The 15,748-nt window shown below is 48.1% G+C and overlaps 1 protein-coding gene across 1 annotated transcript in view; it reads left to right on the top strand.

The window, feature by feature from the left end:
* ADAM23 (ADAM metallopeptidase domain 23) overlaps window positions 1-15,748 on the top strand; it is a 748,300-nt gene that overhangs the window by 572,862 nt on the left and 159,690 nt on the right. Inside the window, exon 12 of the mRNA XM_078680301.1 lies at window positions 9,718-9,802. Within this exon, the coding sequence (XP_078536427.1) occupies window positions 9,718-9,802 (85 nt within the window). The remainder of the gene's footprint in view (window positions 1-9,717; window positions 9,803-15,748) is intronic.

Below are 15,748 nucleotides of genomic sequence, written 5' to 3'. Positions count from 1 at the left end.
TCACTCACACTCAGTCACTCTCACTCACACTCAGTCACCCTCACTCACCCTCACTCACCCTCAACCCCTCACTCACCCTCACTCATCCTCACTCACCCTCAACACCTCACCCTCACCCTCACCCACCCTCAACCCCTCACCCTAACTCACAATAACCCTCCCTCACCCTCACCCTCACTCACTCTCACTCTCACTCACCCTCAACACCTCACTCACCCTCAACACCTCACTCACACTCAACTCCTCACTCACCCCCACCCTCACTCACCCTCAACACCTCACCCTCACACAGTGCAATAGGTCTCACAGGATTTTTAGTTAAAGCTTTTACAAATGTTTATTGCTTTTTTGATTTGTAATTCTTTAGCATTGGCTACAAAAAATAAAAATGCAAAAGATTTACAACAAAAAACCCATAAACAATTCTAAATGCACTAACTCTAATGCTGCGAGACCTATTGCATTTCCAATGCTTGTTCAACCTTCAAATCCTTGCAAGGGACCGCAACCAATCCCAAGTCTATCAATAGGAGGTGGTTAAATATAAATACTGCTTTCAAACGCTTTGAATTATGGAAGTCATAATCTAAGGCGTACTTGTGCACATACTGGCACCGAATAACAGATGTTTATTTTTACCCATCCCTCTTGAGGATAAACGTCTGCGTTGGCCCGCTAGGATTGAGACGTTTGCCCTTGGGGACAACACCTTGCAGTGGAGTCCTGAGTCAACAGGCTAGCTGATCTTGGTATGAAGCGCTCTGCCCAAGATCAGACAGTGACAGCCTTCGGTAGCCATTACTTCACTTCAGCTGTGTGCTGGTGTCGAGCCTGTCACACAGGTCTGTAATCCAACCAGCATGGACGCGGCCTCCCGCATTCCCCCGTGATAATCGCTCACGATCACACGCTATAGTCAAGTGTGTAGGAGCAGGTTTTAGAAAACATTTAATCTCATCATGGCTCAGAGTGGGTGGCCAGGTTATTCCTCGCTGCGCCCAGCCTCTAGCCTTTGGGCAGTAAGTCTCTCTCCACTGATCCCCCACCTGAGCTGTTAGTTACTGTTCACCAACCCGGGTGGATCAGAACACGTTCCTCCTCCTTGGGGGTGAGGCCGCACGGTTCCTGCGGGTGCTCGGCGCAGCTGAAATGAGGAAAAGCCACCAGGCAGAGGTACCTTCCTGTGACCCGGTGAGCAGGCAGCCCTCCCTGCGAGGACGCGGGCACCCGCACCCTAAACCAGGAGCAACAAGAAACAGCAGTGACGACTAAGCACTATAGAAAGCAGGACATTTTACGTTTGCATGCGCTCAAGGTCTCGAAGACAGAAACAGATGTTTTTCTATGCACACTCAAACAAACGAGCGTGCACACACTCACCTTTGAGGTTGAGGACATCTGCAAAAACTCTCACACAGCTGGGCCGCGAGACTCCGAGCGCGGGAACAGGGCCTCGCTGAAGAGACAGTTCACTGTTCGCCCCCTTGCTGCTGCAACACTGGACGTCAATGGACGTGACGTCCAGACGTCAATAGAATTGACGTTGAGACAGGCCGAGAGGGGTGACGCTGGCGCACGTAAGCGTGCAGCACTTTTGTTTTGACCAGATAGGTATAGTTATTTCAGGCCTGCTCCGAGGGCTGTCGCAGTAGGAATGAGTTGGCAAATACCTGATCGGCGTGCTGGACCTGCACGTAAGGCGGCATCCGCCTTGATTGCTCCGGAGTCCTTGCAGTTTGTAGATACTTCTCCTGATTATGAAGCAGAATGGGGTGGGCTCGTGCAATATGTACCTCAGCTGGTCCACTCAGACCAGTGTGGTTTTGTTTCGGGCCGCAACACGGCCATGAACCTCAGGCGATTGGCCCAGCTCATGCTCGGAGACCGGGAGGACACGTGCTCCCAAGGCTGCATTTCACTGGATTTGAAGCAAGCTTTTGATTCCCTTAGATGGGACTATATGTTTAACACGCTGTCTAAATTTGGGATCCCACCCGAATTCCTCGCTTGGGTCAGATTGCTGTACACCTCCCCCACCGCTAGAGTGCGCACCTCCGGACATATATCAGCATCTATAGCCATCGCACGGGGCACCAGACAGGGCTGTCCACTCTCCCCCCTCCTCTTCGTCCTTGCCCTTGAGCCTATGCTCTGTAAACTCCGGCTGATGGCCCCCCGATATGGCATCCTACGGCATGGGACTGCGCACATAGTGTCCGCCTATGCGGATGATATCATCTTGTATCTCCGGGATCTGAGGGGCGACTTGAGCCCCATTGCCCAGGTCTTTGAGGACTTTAGGACGGTCTCGGGCCTGACCATAAGCGAATCCAAGTCATATGGGTTCGCATTTGCAATTACAGGCTTGGCTGCTCCCCTGCCTTTCGCCCCCCACGTTTTCCAGATGGCTGAAACCACCTTCAGGTACCTGGGCATGCAGATTTACAGAGAGGCCGACATGATGATTGACGGTAATCTTGGGAGGGCCATCAGAGCACTGAAATCGCAGGTACAATTTTGGCTCACACTTCCGCTCTCCATACCCGGCAGAGCGGCGATCTCCAAGATGGTGATGCTTCCCCGTCTTCTCTACCACTTCACTAACTTGCCATACCTGATTCCAGCAGCTACTTTTAAGACCCTAGACACTCTACTCACCGAACTTGTTTGGGGGCACGGCCGCAGGCGTGTAGGTCTGTCCAAGCTACAGCTCCCCTCCGATGCCGGTGGTATGGGCCTGCCGGACTTTAGAGCTTACAACTACGCGTGTCAGCTACAATGGCTGGCGTTCTGGGTAGCGGGTCGCAACCTTCAGGAGGTCGATATGACGGTTAGGGAGCATGCAATGGGGAAAATACACACGTTGCTTTTGCCCAACTCGGTTATACCGAGGGATGCCCCACCTCTCCTCAAACTAGCGATAACTTATTGGCGAAAGGCATTAAAGTATACGTCCCCGGGGTCGACATATGCACCCACAATCCCGCTATTGGGCATCCCGCTGGCCACCGGAACTCTAACGACGGAGTCACTGGAGCAATGGCATGATGCAGGAGTGTCGCATGTAGGTGACCTGTTTGCAGAAGAGCACCTGTTGTCCTTTGAAGACTTTAGAACCACCCATGGAGTCCCTGGAGGCACCTTCCTCCTACACGCGGGCCTTCGCCGCTATATAACACACAAGTGGTCCCCTGAGAGCCAAGAGCCTGCTACAAACCCTCTCATCACAATGCACTACCTGATGGGCACGGGCGCCCACCTGACAAAGTGGCTCACTGCTAGTATTAAGGGGGGAAGGGCATTCGATTTGTCGTTACTTCGGGCAACATGGGAGGGAGACATAGGGAGGCCCCTGCGGGACGGAGAATGGAAACGCATCCTCCAGTTTCCCAAGAAAGTAGCCAGGAACCCCAAGTTTAGGTTTATTCAGTTGATGCTACTACATAGAGCCTACCTGACCCCACACCGCATACATATGATGTTCCCTGATGCGAAAAGCAATTGCCCCCGGTGCGACACTGAAGACGCATCACTGACACACATGCTTTGGCAATGCCCTAAACTAGGATATTACTGGACCACGGTTCATGATGCGCTTAAGGGAGCGGGCGCTCTGTCCAGATCTCCTACACTGGAGTGCACATTATTGGGGTTGGGGCCCTCACAACGCACCAGAACCGTGGCGGCACGTTTCTCGGACCTGGCCCTGTTGCTGGCGAAGCGTGCCATCACGATGAGATGGAAGTCTCCCAAACCTCCTAATCCTGAACTGTGGAAGGCGGAGGTAGTGCGGTGGGGTAAGGCAGAGGGGGAGGCTCTGCAGCGAGAGGAATATAGAGGCCTGAGGAAAACACCAATCTCACTGGACTGGTTTGCCATCCTGGGTATGTTCGAGGCTGGGGACGATGAGGAGGACGGGGATACATGTACCTCGCCGAATATAGGATGCATGGGTACTTAGTCAAACTGTCATGCACTGATACTAACTGTGGTGCGCTCTGGTGCGGAGCGAGGAACCCCAAATTGAATCACTGTACTTGCCTCGTTCCACCTGTGTGTACAAAAGGATGAAGCTTTACTTTGTAATGCCGTAAGTGGCCCTGTCTACTGATATTTCAGTCTTATGTTGTTGTGAGAGTGTCGGGTGGGTTGGTTGAGGGTGGGGGGAGGGATGGCGTTGACCGGGGTTTCTCTATCGGGTGACGGTTATTGTCATCATCAACAAAATGGAAAACTCCAGTTAACTATGCATGTATATGCTCTAAGCGCACTTATGGTTGTATTACCCTGTTTTTTGCTGGGACTGGAAATTTCTGTAACTGCTTTACCTACTATGCTAATAAACAGATTTTCAAAAAAAAAAAAAAAAATGAAGCAGAATGGGGTGATACCAATCTGGTTACTAACACAGTGTAACCAGATTGGTGTCAGCCCATGTGATGGTGTCACCCGGTAGGGTCCGCACCCCCCGCAACCCCCTAGTGACGCCACTGCCTCTACCATATATACAGACAGAACAACATCATGCCTTATAGATATTAACCATTACATACAGCGGCTTCAAGCCTAACTTCCACGCAAACCTTAGAGTTACTTCTGTTGTTTTTCAAAATGGGTTTTCTCTGATTTTTATAATATGGGTGTAGGCACATTTACAATCAAAAGGTACCCCTAGGTACGTAAACGTTAGAGCACATAGCAGTTTAGTACTAAAAATAAAATGGGATTTCAGGTTGTTTGAGGCACTCCTGCAGACCATACACAGAACATAGTGTGTGACTTGGCAATATTGGTCGATAGGCCAAGGACTCTCATGAACGAAACAATTTCTTTTAACAACATCTGTTGACCCATGCCCGACTTCAGGCTTAGGACTCAGTCATCCGTGTATAAAAGTGCAGGAATTCTTCTAGACCCCAACCTGGGCACACCTGCCTCCACAAATGATAAAGTTTTGTCCAGATCATTAAAATATACACAAAATAGAAAGGGGGTCAATAATCACCCCTTTCTCGCCCCACGTTTTATCCAAATGGGGGAGGTAGATTGGCCATCATTCTCATACCTAATGCAATCGTCACATCTTCATGTAGTTTGGCTAGGAACTGAACCAATGGAGCCTCCATTTCCATGTCTAGCATTTCCCCCTAGAGCTGCCCTCTATAAATACAAGCAAAAACACTGAGTGCAAACAACCTATCTTTGTCAACATATATTTGCTAATAATTAGATGTATATTCAGGCACTGATCAAAAAGTCAGGAGACCTTTCCTGAAACAATACTGAACTACGGAGTAGATACCTTTGACAGTGACCCAAACCTCTAACTGGTCCACCAGGATCTTACCAAGTACTTTGGCTGCTGAATCGATTAAAGAGATGGGTCAATAGCACTGGGTATTTGCTCTGTCACCATTCTTGATGCCTGTTAGTATAATGGAGATTGACCGTGTCTTAGGTGCACCTCCGACTACTGTGCTCTTTATTACATTAACAATAAGAGGTGCCCATAAAACCACATTGTCATTGAAAATTTCAATAGGTACCCAAGCCGAACCAGGTGCTTTCTTTCATGCACTACGTTTTATTGCAGATTGAACCTCCGTTCAGATAACCAGAGCCAGTTCTGAGGCTCCCCAGTGAGGGCTGTTAACAGTCAGAATAATTGTCTGAAACAGAGCTACTCCGGTAAACCTTGGACTAATGCTCCACCTACTTATATTAATGACATCCAAAGTTGTATGGTGTCTATCTTCCAAAAAAGGGGCATTTGCCGTTTTCTAAAAAAGGCAAATGCCATTCTTAATCATGGCTACATAGAGCTGATATAGCCATTCATTCTGTCTTACATCCAGCTATCTATTTACTTATAGCCTGTTCTTAGTTCCATCTACATAATTTCACTTCCCATATATCCCTGGACACCTGCTTAGGAGCAAGGCTATGATTTTAATGTGTCAATGAGCAGGCCCCATCAAACCACTTCTGATGCTCCCTACAAGATTTGCAGGCGTAAGCAGTAAAGTTACAGTGCTGCACATCTCATTGTACACCTTCAGAGTACAAAAGGGTCTTTTTAATCTTCCAAGCACATCATCAACTGTTTCACATTTCTTTGCTACAAGATCGGCTAGGAAGAGCACCATCTATTTCTGATGAATGCCTTTAGTTCAGTTGGCCTCAATTGGTAAAATAGAAAATGCAAGGGAGGATTGAACCTTGCCCACAGACAGAAAAAAGTAATTGCATTATGGTCACTCAAACAATTATCTATAAACAAGAAGTCTGAAATGTTATACTTATACTTTTCTGAAAAACAACAAAATCAATTAAACTGACATCTTAGACCAGTCTTTCCCCAGACACTATTTTGCCTTTTACCTCCTGTTTTGCTGATTCTTTTTGTTGGCCTTATGACAATGCGCACTTTACCACTGCTGACCTGCGCAAAAGCGCAAGTGCTTCTTCCCTCAACATGGTGACATTGGTGAATACCTGATTGCCATATTTGATTTACTAATGATTCCCTTGTGAAGTGCTATAACATATACCATGGGCCTGTAAGCCAAATGCTACTAGTGGACCTGCAGCACTGATTGTGTCACTCACATATGTAGTCTTTCAGACCTGTCTCAGGTCTGCCACTGCAGAGCTTGTGTGTGCAGTTTACTGCTATTTTGCTTTGGCATTTAAAACTACTTGCCAAGCCTTAAAGCCCCCTTTTATTACATATACGTCACCACTGAGGTAGGCCTTAAATAACACTAAGGGCCAGGTGAAAGGTAGAACATATGTGTTTATTCTTTACATGTCCTGGAAGTGACAAACTTCCAAATTCATTTTTCACTACTGTGAGACCTACCACTCTCATTGGCTAGCATAGGGAATTCCTTAATACACTTTTAAGCTGTAATTCCTGATCAGAAAGGAGTGGCTTTTCATGTTTCATATCTTTGGAATAGTAATAATGAATCCTCCCCACTGGTGAAGTTGGATTTAACATTACTGTTTCAGAAATGCTGCTTTTAGAACATGCAAAAACAACAATTGATGGACAGAATGCAGAACAATGTCATACATTCACCCCAGTACAGAGATCTGGGCCTAAATCCATCATTTTTTTGCACTCCCCACCACCCCAGTTCAGACATGGCCATATGCAAATCAGCCTTGACCCTTTGCCTCATGGGAACAGTCCAGCCCGAACTGCCAAGCCATGTCTTCCCTGGACCGGAATCAAGCATCCTAGGACCGGTTTCTGGCTATCAGCCGCCTTCAGCCAGGATAGCTTGACTCCAGTGGTGTGGAGAGCACGGGACTCACGTCTGAGCATACCCTTCCCACTCGGGGTGACAAATGCAAAAACAGCAATTGATGGACAGAATGCAGAACAATGTCATACATTCACCCCAGTACAGAGATCTTGGCCTAAATCCATCGATTTTTTGCACTCCACACCACCCCAGTTCAGACATGGCCATATGGAAATCAGCCTTGACCCTGTGCCTCATGGGAACAGTCCAGCCCGAACTGCCAAGCCATGTCTTCCCTGGACTTGAATCAAGCATCCTAGGACCGGTTTCTGGCTATCAGCCGTCTTCAGCCAGGATAGGTTGATCACAGTGGTGTGGATAGCACGGGACTCACGTCTGAGCATACCCGTCCCACTCGGGGTGACAAATGCAAAAACAACAATTGATGGACAGAATGCAGAACAATGTAATACATTCAGCCCAGTACAGAGATCTGGGCCTAAATCCATCGTTTTTTTGCACTCCACACCACCCCAGTTCAGACATGGCCATATACAAATCAGCCTTGACCCTGTGCCTCATGGGAACAGTCCAGCCCGAACTGCCAAGCCATGTCTTCCCTGGACCGGAATCAAGCATCCTAGGACCGGTTTCTGGCTATCAGCCATCTTCAGCCAGGAAAGCTTGACTCCAGTGATGTGGAGAGCACGGCACTCACGTATGAGCATACCCATCCCACTCGGGGTGACAAATGCAAAAACAACAATTGATGGACAGAATGCAGAAGAATGTCATACATTCACCCCAGTACAGAGATCTGGGACTAAATCCATCGTTTTTTTGCACTCCACACCACCCCAGTTCAGACATCGCCATATGCAAATCAGTCTTGACCCAGTGCCTCATGGGAACAGTCCAGCCCGAACTGCCAAGCCATGTCTTCCCTGGACCGGAATCAAGCATCCTAGGACCGGTTTCTGGCTATCAGCCGTCTTCAGCCAGGATAGCTTGACTCCAGTGGTGTGGAGAGCACAGGACTCACGTCTGAGCATACCTGTCCCACTCGGGTTGACAAAAGCAAAAACAACAATTGATGGACAGAATGCAGAAGAATGTCATACATTCACCCCAGTACAGAGAACCATCTGGATACATTTGATTTGAGTGCTATTCGAGATCGCTCTGTTTACAAGATTTCTAATCAGAACAACATTTAGAAGATGCCTTTTGAATCACATTGATATTAATACCAGAGAGGTGTTCGTTCCTTTTGTCTGTAACTAGTACATTAATCTGTAACATAGGTGGACACCTGTGTGCATTTTGATACCATTCCTACAGAGCCAGACCACGCTCTAATGTTCCCTTTTTATGTGACAATTATTGTTATCAAATGCCCTAAGTGAAATTTTTTATGAATGCCTTGACTTTTAATCACACAACACAATCAAAAGCAATATATACGGTTTCCTCAACACATAAAAAAAGGCAATTAAAGCAATGTTCTCTTCAGATCAGTCAGTAAGTAGATCAGATCACCCCAATTCCACTCAGTACAAGTACATGCTGACAACAATCAACAATTTGTTAGTATAATCACCACTATAATTACATATAGATATCAAATATGTCCCCTTTATCATCCCACACATAGATGTTCCCATTTTATATTAATTAAAGTTAGCAGTTTTAGCTAACCTTGTCAGCATTTTGAAAATACTTGCAATCACCGCCATGAGGAGAACACCAACCCTGTTCTACTCATCAACTCTGTATCTTAAAACAAAGAATCCTGCCTCCAAAATACATCTTTCACTCCTAACTAAAAATCAGTCCTCCTTCTCTCACAATGAATGACTGATGTAGTGAGGTGGGGAGAGTCACGTGGCCACTATCCGTCCTCCTTCTCGTCTGCAGGTTCAGGAGACGAGTAGACACGCATTTTATTTGCTCCACCTGTTCAGCAGTGTGGCCTGCTGGCAACAGAGGCAATGTCCTTTCATGAATTCCCTAAATTGAACAAATGTTTGACCTTGGTTACATGCTGCAAAAGTTGTCTCACTTTTCTTTATGTTTGTGAGACAAGTCATATTGCCCTCATAAACCTCTCCAGCAGTGCGTGTTCTATGTTCCAATAATTTATATATTTGCATCATTTCTAAAAACAAAATTAAAAAAAATTCAGATTACTTTTAGGCAACTCTTTTTTTAGGTTGATAACTCAGTGTGAGCATTGCCTTCCTGCTTGCTTACGAATGGAATGGTGGTCAGTAAGTACAGCAGATTGAAGGACGCTCCCTGCACAGGGCCACCATGAGCCTAGAGCCGGCCCTGGGCTCTGACTTATAATTCATTATGTATTCATAAAACAGTATATGTTGATTTGAATCTCCAAAGGTATAGTTTTAGACCACATGGCTTCAGGTCCTCACTCCCCATTAATTATTTATCTCTTCCTTTGAAGGAATGTGACCTTCCACCATAAAAGAAGTAGCATGGGATACTTTGGAGGCATCTGCTCCCTGGCCAGAGGTGTTGGAGTGAATGAGGTAATTACTCTGTTTGTATAAAGTTGGGCGTGACTCTTTTTCTTCCCCCCGTTCCTGTTTTCACATGAAATGTCCAGTTTCAATGCAACCTCTGTGTTTCTGGGAAAATGCTATGAATACAATATTCTGTGTAGTAAATGACATCGTTTGCTGTTCAAGTATTGTGTCATGTTGTAACTTGGACCACATGTTAATAATGACACATGCTCAGAGATCTATTTATGAATGCAATTTGAGCACCTTGTAGAGAATCATACGTTGTCTGAGATGTAGAGGGGATGTTTTTGATTTTAGCTATAATTGTATAAATGTATAAAGTGCTGTTGAAAACTCAATGTCTCTCTTGAGTCTTTTGAGAGAAAAGCAAATATTGATAGTGTGGGAGAGGAAAAAATCTATAGACTTTGAGAGACTGAACCCCTCTGAAACTAACATGTCGATTGATTTGTGAAAGAATCAGGTTTTCTTCAGAGTATAGACTCGAGGACAGAGCATGCCAACATTTTCAACCCCGGTCTGTGAATGATCCAATTACCTACTTTTGGTACCTAAGTGGCCGACTATGATGATCAATCAAAATGTAAAGGGCGCTACTTACCCGTGAGGGTCTCAAGGCGCTGAGGCAGGGGGGTTGGGGGAGTGCTGCTACTGCTCGAAGAGCCAGGTCTTGAGGAGCCTTCTGAAGGTTAGCAGGTCTTGGGTCTGCCGTAGATGGGTGGGGAGGGTGTTCCAGGTCTTGGCGGTGAGGAAGAAGAAGGATCTGCCACCGGAGGTCGTACGTTGGATGCGCGAGACAGAGGCGAGGGCGACGCTGGCGGAACGGAGCTGGGGGGCGGGGGTTTGGAAATTTAGTCTGTTGTTCCGTTAGGCTGGTCCTATGTTGTTAAGTGCTTTGTGTCCGTGGCTGAGGGGTTTGAAGGTGACCCTTTTGTTGACGGGGAGCCAGTGCAGGTCTCTTAGGTGTGGGGAGATGTGGCTGCGGCGGGGGATGTTGAGGATCAGTCGGGCTGAGGCGTTCTGGATGTGTTGTAGTCTTTGCAGGTGTGTGGCAGGGATTCCTGCGTAGAGTGCGTTTTTCGTAGTCTAGCCTGCTGCTGACGAGGGCCTGGGTGACTGTTTTTCTAGTTTCTGTTGGGATCTACTTGTAGATCCAGCGGAGCATGCGGAGGGTGTTGTAGCAGGAGGAGGAGATGGCGTTGACTTGCTTCAACATGGAGAGGGAGGAGTCGAGGATGAATCCTAGGTTGTGCGTATGGTCTGTAGGATTTCGGGGCTGCTCCCAATGCGGTCGGCCACCAGGAGTCGTCCCAGGCCGAGGGGGCTGGGCCTAGGATGAGTTTAGCTTCAGACGGCTGCTCCTCATCCACTCGGCGACGGCCTTCATTCCCTCGTGTAGGTTGGTTTTGGCGGTGTGCGGGTCCCTGGTGAGGAAGAGGATGAGCAGGGTGTCGTCAGCATAGGATATGATGTTCAGGTCGTGCTGGAGGGCTACTTGTGAGAGGGGGGCCATGTAGACATTGAACAGGGTTGGGCTGAGAGATGAGCCCTGGGGTAACCCGCAGATGATGTCGGTGGCTTTGGAGCGGAAGGGTGGGAGACGGACTCTCTGGGTTCTGCCGGAGAGGAAGGAATTGCTCCAGTCAAGGGCCTTTTCCTGAATTCCAGCTTCTTGGAGGCGTGTTCGTAGAGTGCGGTGGCAGACCGCGTCGAAGGCGGCTGACAGGTCTAGGAGGATGAGAGCTGAGGTTTCGCTGTTGTCTAGCTGGCCCCTGATGTTGTCTGTGGCGGCGATAAGGGCAGTCTCGTGCTGTGGTTGCGTCTGAATCCGGACTTGGATGGGTCTAGGATGCTGTTGTCTTCGAGGTGGCAGGTCGGCTGTATGTTGGCGATTTTCTTGATGAACTTCGCCGGGAATGGGATCAGGGAGATGGGTCGGAAGTTCTTGAGGTCATTGGGGTCAGCCTTGGGTGTTTTGAGGAGGGTGTTGATTTCGGCGTGCATCCAGCTTTCCGGGAATGTCACATTGTCGAAGGAGATGTTGATGATCTTTCACAGTTGAGGCGCGATGGTTGCGTCAGCTTTGTTGAAAACGTGGTGTGGGCAGGGATCTGAGGGAGATCCTGAGTGGATGGAGTTCATGACTTTGCATGTCTCTTCGTCGTTGACGGGGGTCCAGGAGGTCAACTTGTTGGTGCAGGTGGCATTTGTGGGGTGGTTTGTTGTGGTGGGGGGGGGGTGATGAGTCAAAGCTATTGTGGATGTTGGGGATCTTGCGATGGAAAAAGGTGGCCAGTGAGTCGCACAGATCTTGGGAGGGCGGGATGTCGTTTGTGTTGGTGCTGGGGTTGGAGAGTTCCTTAACTATGTTGAAGAGTTCCTTGCTGTCATGTGCGTTGTTCTTTAGTCGGGTTTTGAATGAGGATCTCTTGGTTGTTCTGATGGGGTGGTGATGTCTGCGGATGGCGTCCTTGTGGGCTGCGTGGCTGACTAGTGTGCGGTAGTGGAGCCATTTCTTCTCCAGCTTTCGGCATTTCCGTTTGGAGATCTGAAGTTCTTCGTTGAACCAGGTGGCTCTCTTGCTGGGGTGGTTGGTGGGGGGTTTCTTGGTCAGGGCGAGGGTGTTGGCGCAGTCGTCGATGCACTGTCTGAGGTTTCGGGCGGCGGCGTCTGTGTGGTCGGTGGGTGGGTTCTGGGTGAGGGCGGAGGTCAGTTGGCCTTTGATGACTTTGCTCCAGGATCGAGGTAGTTGTTGGGTGTGGTGGTGCGTGGTTGGTTTCTTGAAGGTGAAGTGGACGCATCGGTGGTCAATCCAGTGGAGTTCGGTGGTGTGGTCGAAGGCAATGTGTGTGCTTGTGGAGAAGATGGGGTCGAGCGTGTGGCCGGCAGCGTGGGTGGGTTCGGTGACGAGTTGTCGGAGGCCGAAGTTGGCGAGGTTGTCGATCAGGCCTTTGGAGTTGGCATCATTGTTGTTCTCGAGGTGGAAGTTCAGGTCCCCGAGGAGGATGTAGTCCGTGGAGGTGTGTGCGTGGGTGCTGGCGAGGTCTACGACGGAATCGCTGAAGGGGGCCCTGGGTCCATCAGGTCTGTAGATGAGTGTTCCTCTGAGGGTGGTGTTGAGGTCCGTGTGGATCCGGAAGTGAAGGTGTTCGGTGGCATTGAGGGAGTCATCTGCGAGGGTGTGGACCTGGAGGGTGGACTTGTGAATGATGGCTACTCCTCCTCCCATCCTGTTGGTTCGGTCTCTGCGGGAGATCTTGAAGCCGTCCGGGAATGCTATGGTGATGTCAGGTGCCAAAGAGTCGTTCTACCAGGTCTTGGTCAGGAAGGCAACGTCTGGGGCGGTGGTGTCGAGCAGGTCCCAGAGCTCGATGGCGTGTTTGCGTGCAGAGTGTGTGTTAAGAGGTATGCAGCGGAGGTAGTTGGGTCTGATCTTTGGGATTTTGGTGGTTCTGTTGCATGTGAATTTGCAGGTGTGGCAGGAGAAGGGTCCGTGGGTCCGTTTCGGGGCGGCCTGGAAGCATCGTAGGTCTCGGACGGTGTTGAGGGCGAGGAGGGTGTTGGCGTCGTAATGAAATCTGGCGTTGTGGTATGAGCGAAATCCAGGGGTTCTGGCTCCTGGCGTGGACCAGGCGCGGAATGGCGCACCCACTACGCGCATCCGCTGCCGTTCCGGGCGGTGGATGCTATTAAGAGGGGGAGGGAGGGAGGAGCAGCTGTGATGCGGGAGCGGGGCAGCGGGGGGGCGTGTCCTCGGGACAAGGTGGCGGGAAAAACCAGGGATACAGAAGTGAAACAGGGGGGTGGGGGTGGCGAGTTGGCGCAAAAGCGGTTGTTACCAATGGCAGAAAAAAAAAATGGGACCTCCACTGACGGCTGCCCACCACCATCGGAACCATCTTATCTGCCCACCATATTTCAATGGCGGGCGGATGGTTGGCTGTTGACAAGACTGACCACCACGCAGCCAATGGGCTCCTTGAGCCTACTGGTGTGGCAGAGGGGGGTTGTATTTCCTACCGTGGTGGCGGTGCTAGCCAGGCACTGCAGTAGTGCGTTACAATGTCCCATTCCGTCCGCCTTTTCCTTGCGGTTAACTCACCATGAAAAGGCAGGCGCAAAGGGACATAGGGGGCACGTGGCAGGCCCCCCTTCCTCCCTGGCCCTCCGATATGGGCACTGGGGGGCATCATATGGTGCTCCCCTTACATATCCCTACACCATGTGGCAGCCTGCCATGTAGTGCAGGGATATGTCAGGTGGCCCTATTTTGCATGGCGGTGGGTGCAGCCAGCATCACCCGCCGCAATGCAAAGTATAGGCATTGCGACTGCCGTGGTCGCATCATAATGCCTATTTTGGGACCACTGTCGGGTGCTGCTGATTTCCGATAGGGTGTTGCCATCCTAATCAGCCCCAAAGGTAGGACTTGAAATTAACTTGAAATAGAGTGAATATTATGTGAAGGAAAATATATCTAAAATTTCTTTGTAGGAAAGCTAGGCCAAACAGAAAGAATATGGAGCATAGCACACAAAGTTTTGAATGCACACCTTATATTGCAGCCAGAGAATCTGGTGGATAAGAACAGAAATGGAATCAGCTCCTACACCCAAAAATGACCTGTCCCGTTGCATTTTGTTTGTTTTGCAGTATGTGTACAGATTTATTTGGGGCCCTGAATAAATTCAGTCTCACATTCACAAAACATTAGGTAACTGAATTTTATGGGGAAATCTGAGAAGCTTTTTCCTTATGAAATAATTCCAAGAGACTGCAGAAATCTTAGTAGGCAATGACAGCATTGGAAGCAATTTTTACTCTCGTGCTCCATATCACTTTTGCAAAGTTACTCATAGAGCTAGATAGTAGACTACTGTCCCTGACATTTCCAAAAACCTTTGAATCAGTAATAACTACATGTTCCTATTAGATTAAGCTTTAAACTATTCGTGTTCATCCACCTGGGGCTAGTACCAAGAACTTGAGAAACTGTCTTTTTGGAAGTTTCCTGTATGATTTATACATACAGCAAGAATTAGGCATCCTTTGCATATATAAAGGAGAATACCACTTTATACAGTAGATAACGACATCTCATAGAAGATGAAAAAAGTGATAAGGACGATGAGTCTTGTGGAACATACCAATTAACAAATTTAATAAAGGGTGTCAAAGTGCTTATTTGAACATGCTGGAATCTATTTGTAAGAATATATGATTTACTGAAAGGCAAAGCCCTTTATAGGCAGGAGTGCTAAATATAGGGCTTGAGGTCAATAGACGCTGTTGCAGAAACTTGATGAAAGGCCTGTGCCACAGTGACCATCTACAGCAATCCATGATTCGAAATGTTCACATAAGTGACTAATAACTTCTTTCCAGGGCCTGGACGAAACCTGGCCTGGGGGTCCTTATTTAATTGGCATTCTGCATATCTCTGAGGCTCCTGGGTGTCTGGTCTCTTGACGATAATAAAGGGGAATGGCAGAAGGGAAATAGGACAGAAATTAACAGGGTCTATAGAATCTAATGTTGTTTTCATGGCTGTTTTCAACTCTTTAGGAATAGCTATGGGATTTAACAACTATTTATAAGGGCAAATACACTCTCGACCTGAAAATATTTTTTCGGGGATCCATAGGAAAGTCAATTGGCTTGCATCATTGCACAAGCTTTGCACAAACTGTGTAGTTCAGAGGCTTATATTTGTTGCGCTTCAACTGCTGAGTCTTAACTTTATTTCACTTCAAGGAATTATTAACAGGTCTCTGGATTTTCTCATGCATGATGTCAAATCTGATTAATTGCACTTCATTGTGGGAAAAATCTGAAACAGGTTCAACTCGATTGTGTGATGGAATAACGTTTTAACTGAAGGAAGTAGGATTATACAAACCAAGATTTCAATCTGAGCATACAATGCATCATCTGCCCTGAAATGTTTAG

Source organism: Lissotriton helveticus, chromosome 3_1 (genome assembly GCF_964261635.1).
Source record: "Lissotriton helveticus chromosome 3_1, aLisHel1.1, whole genome shotgun sequence".
Lineage (NCBI taxonomy): Eukaryota > Metazoa > Chordata > Amphibia > Caudata > Salamandridae > Lissotriton > Lissotriton helveticus.
Note: the sequence above shows the minus strand (reverse complement) of the source record. Positions and strands in the feature narration are given on the sequence as shown.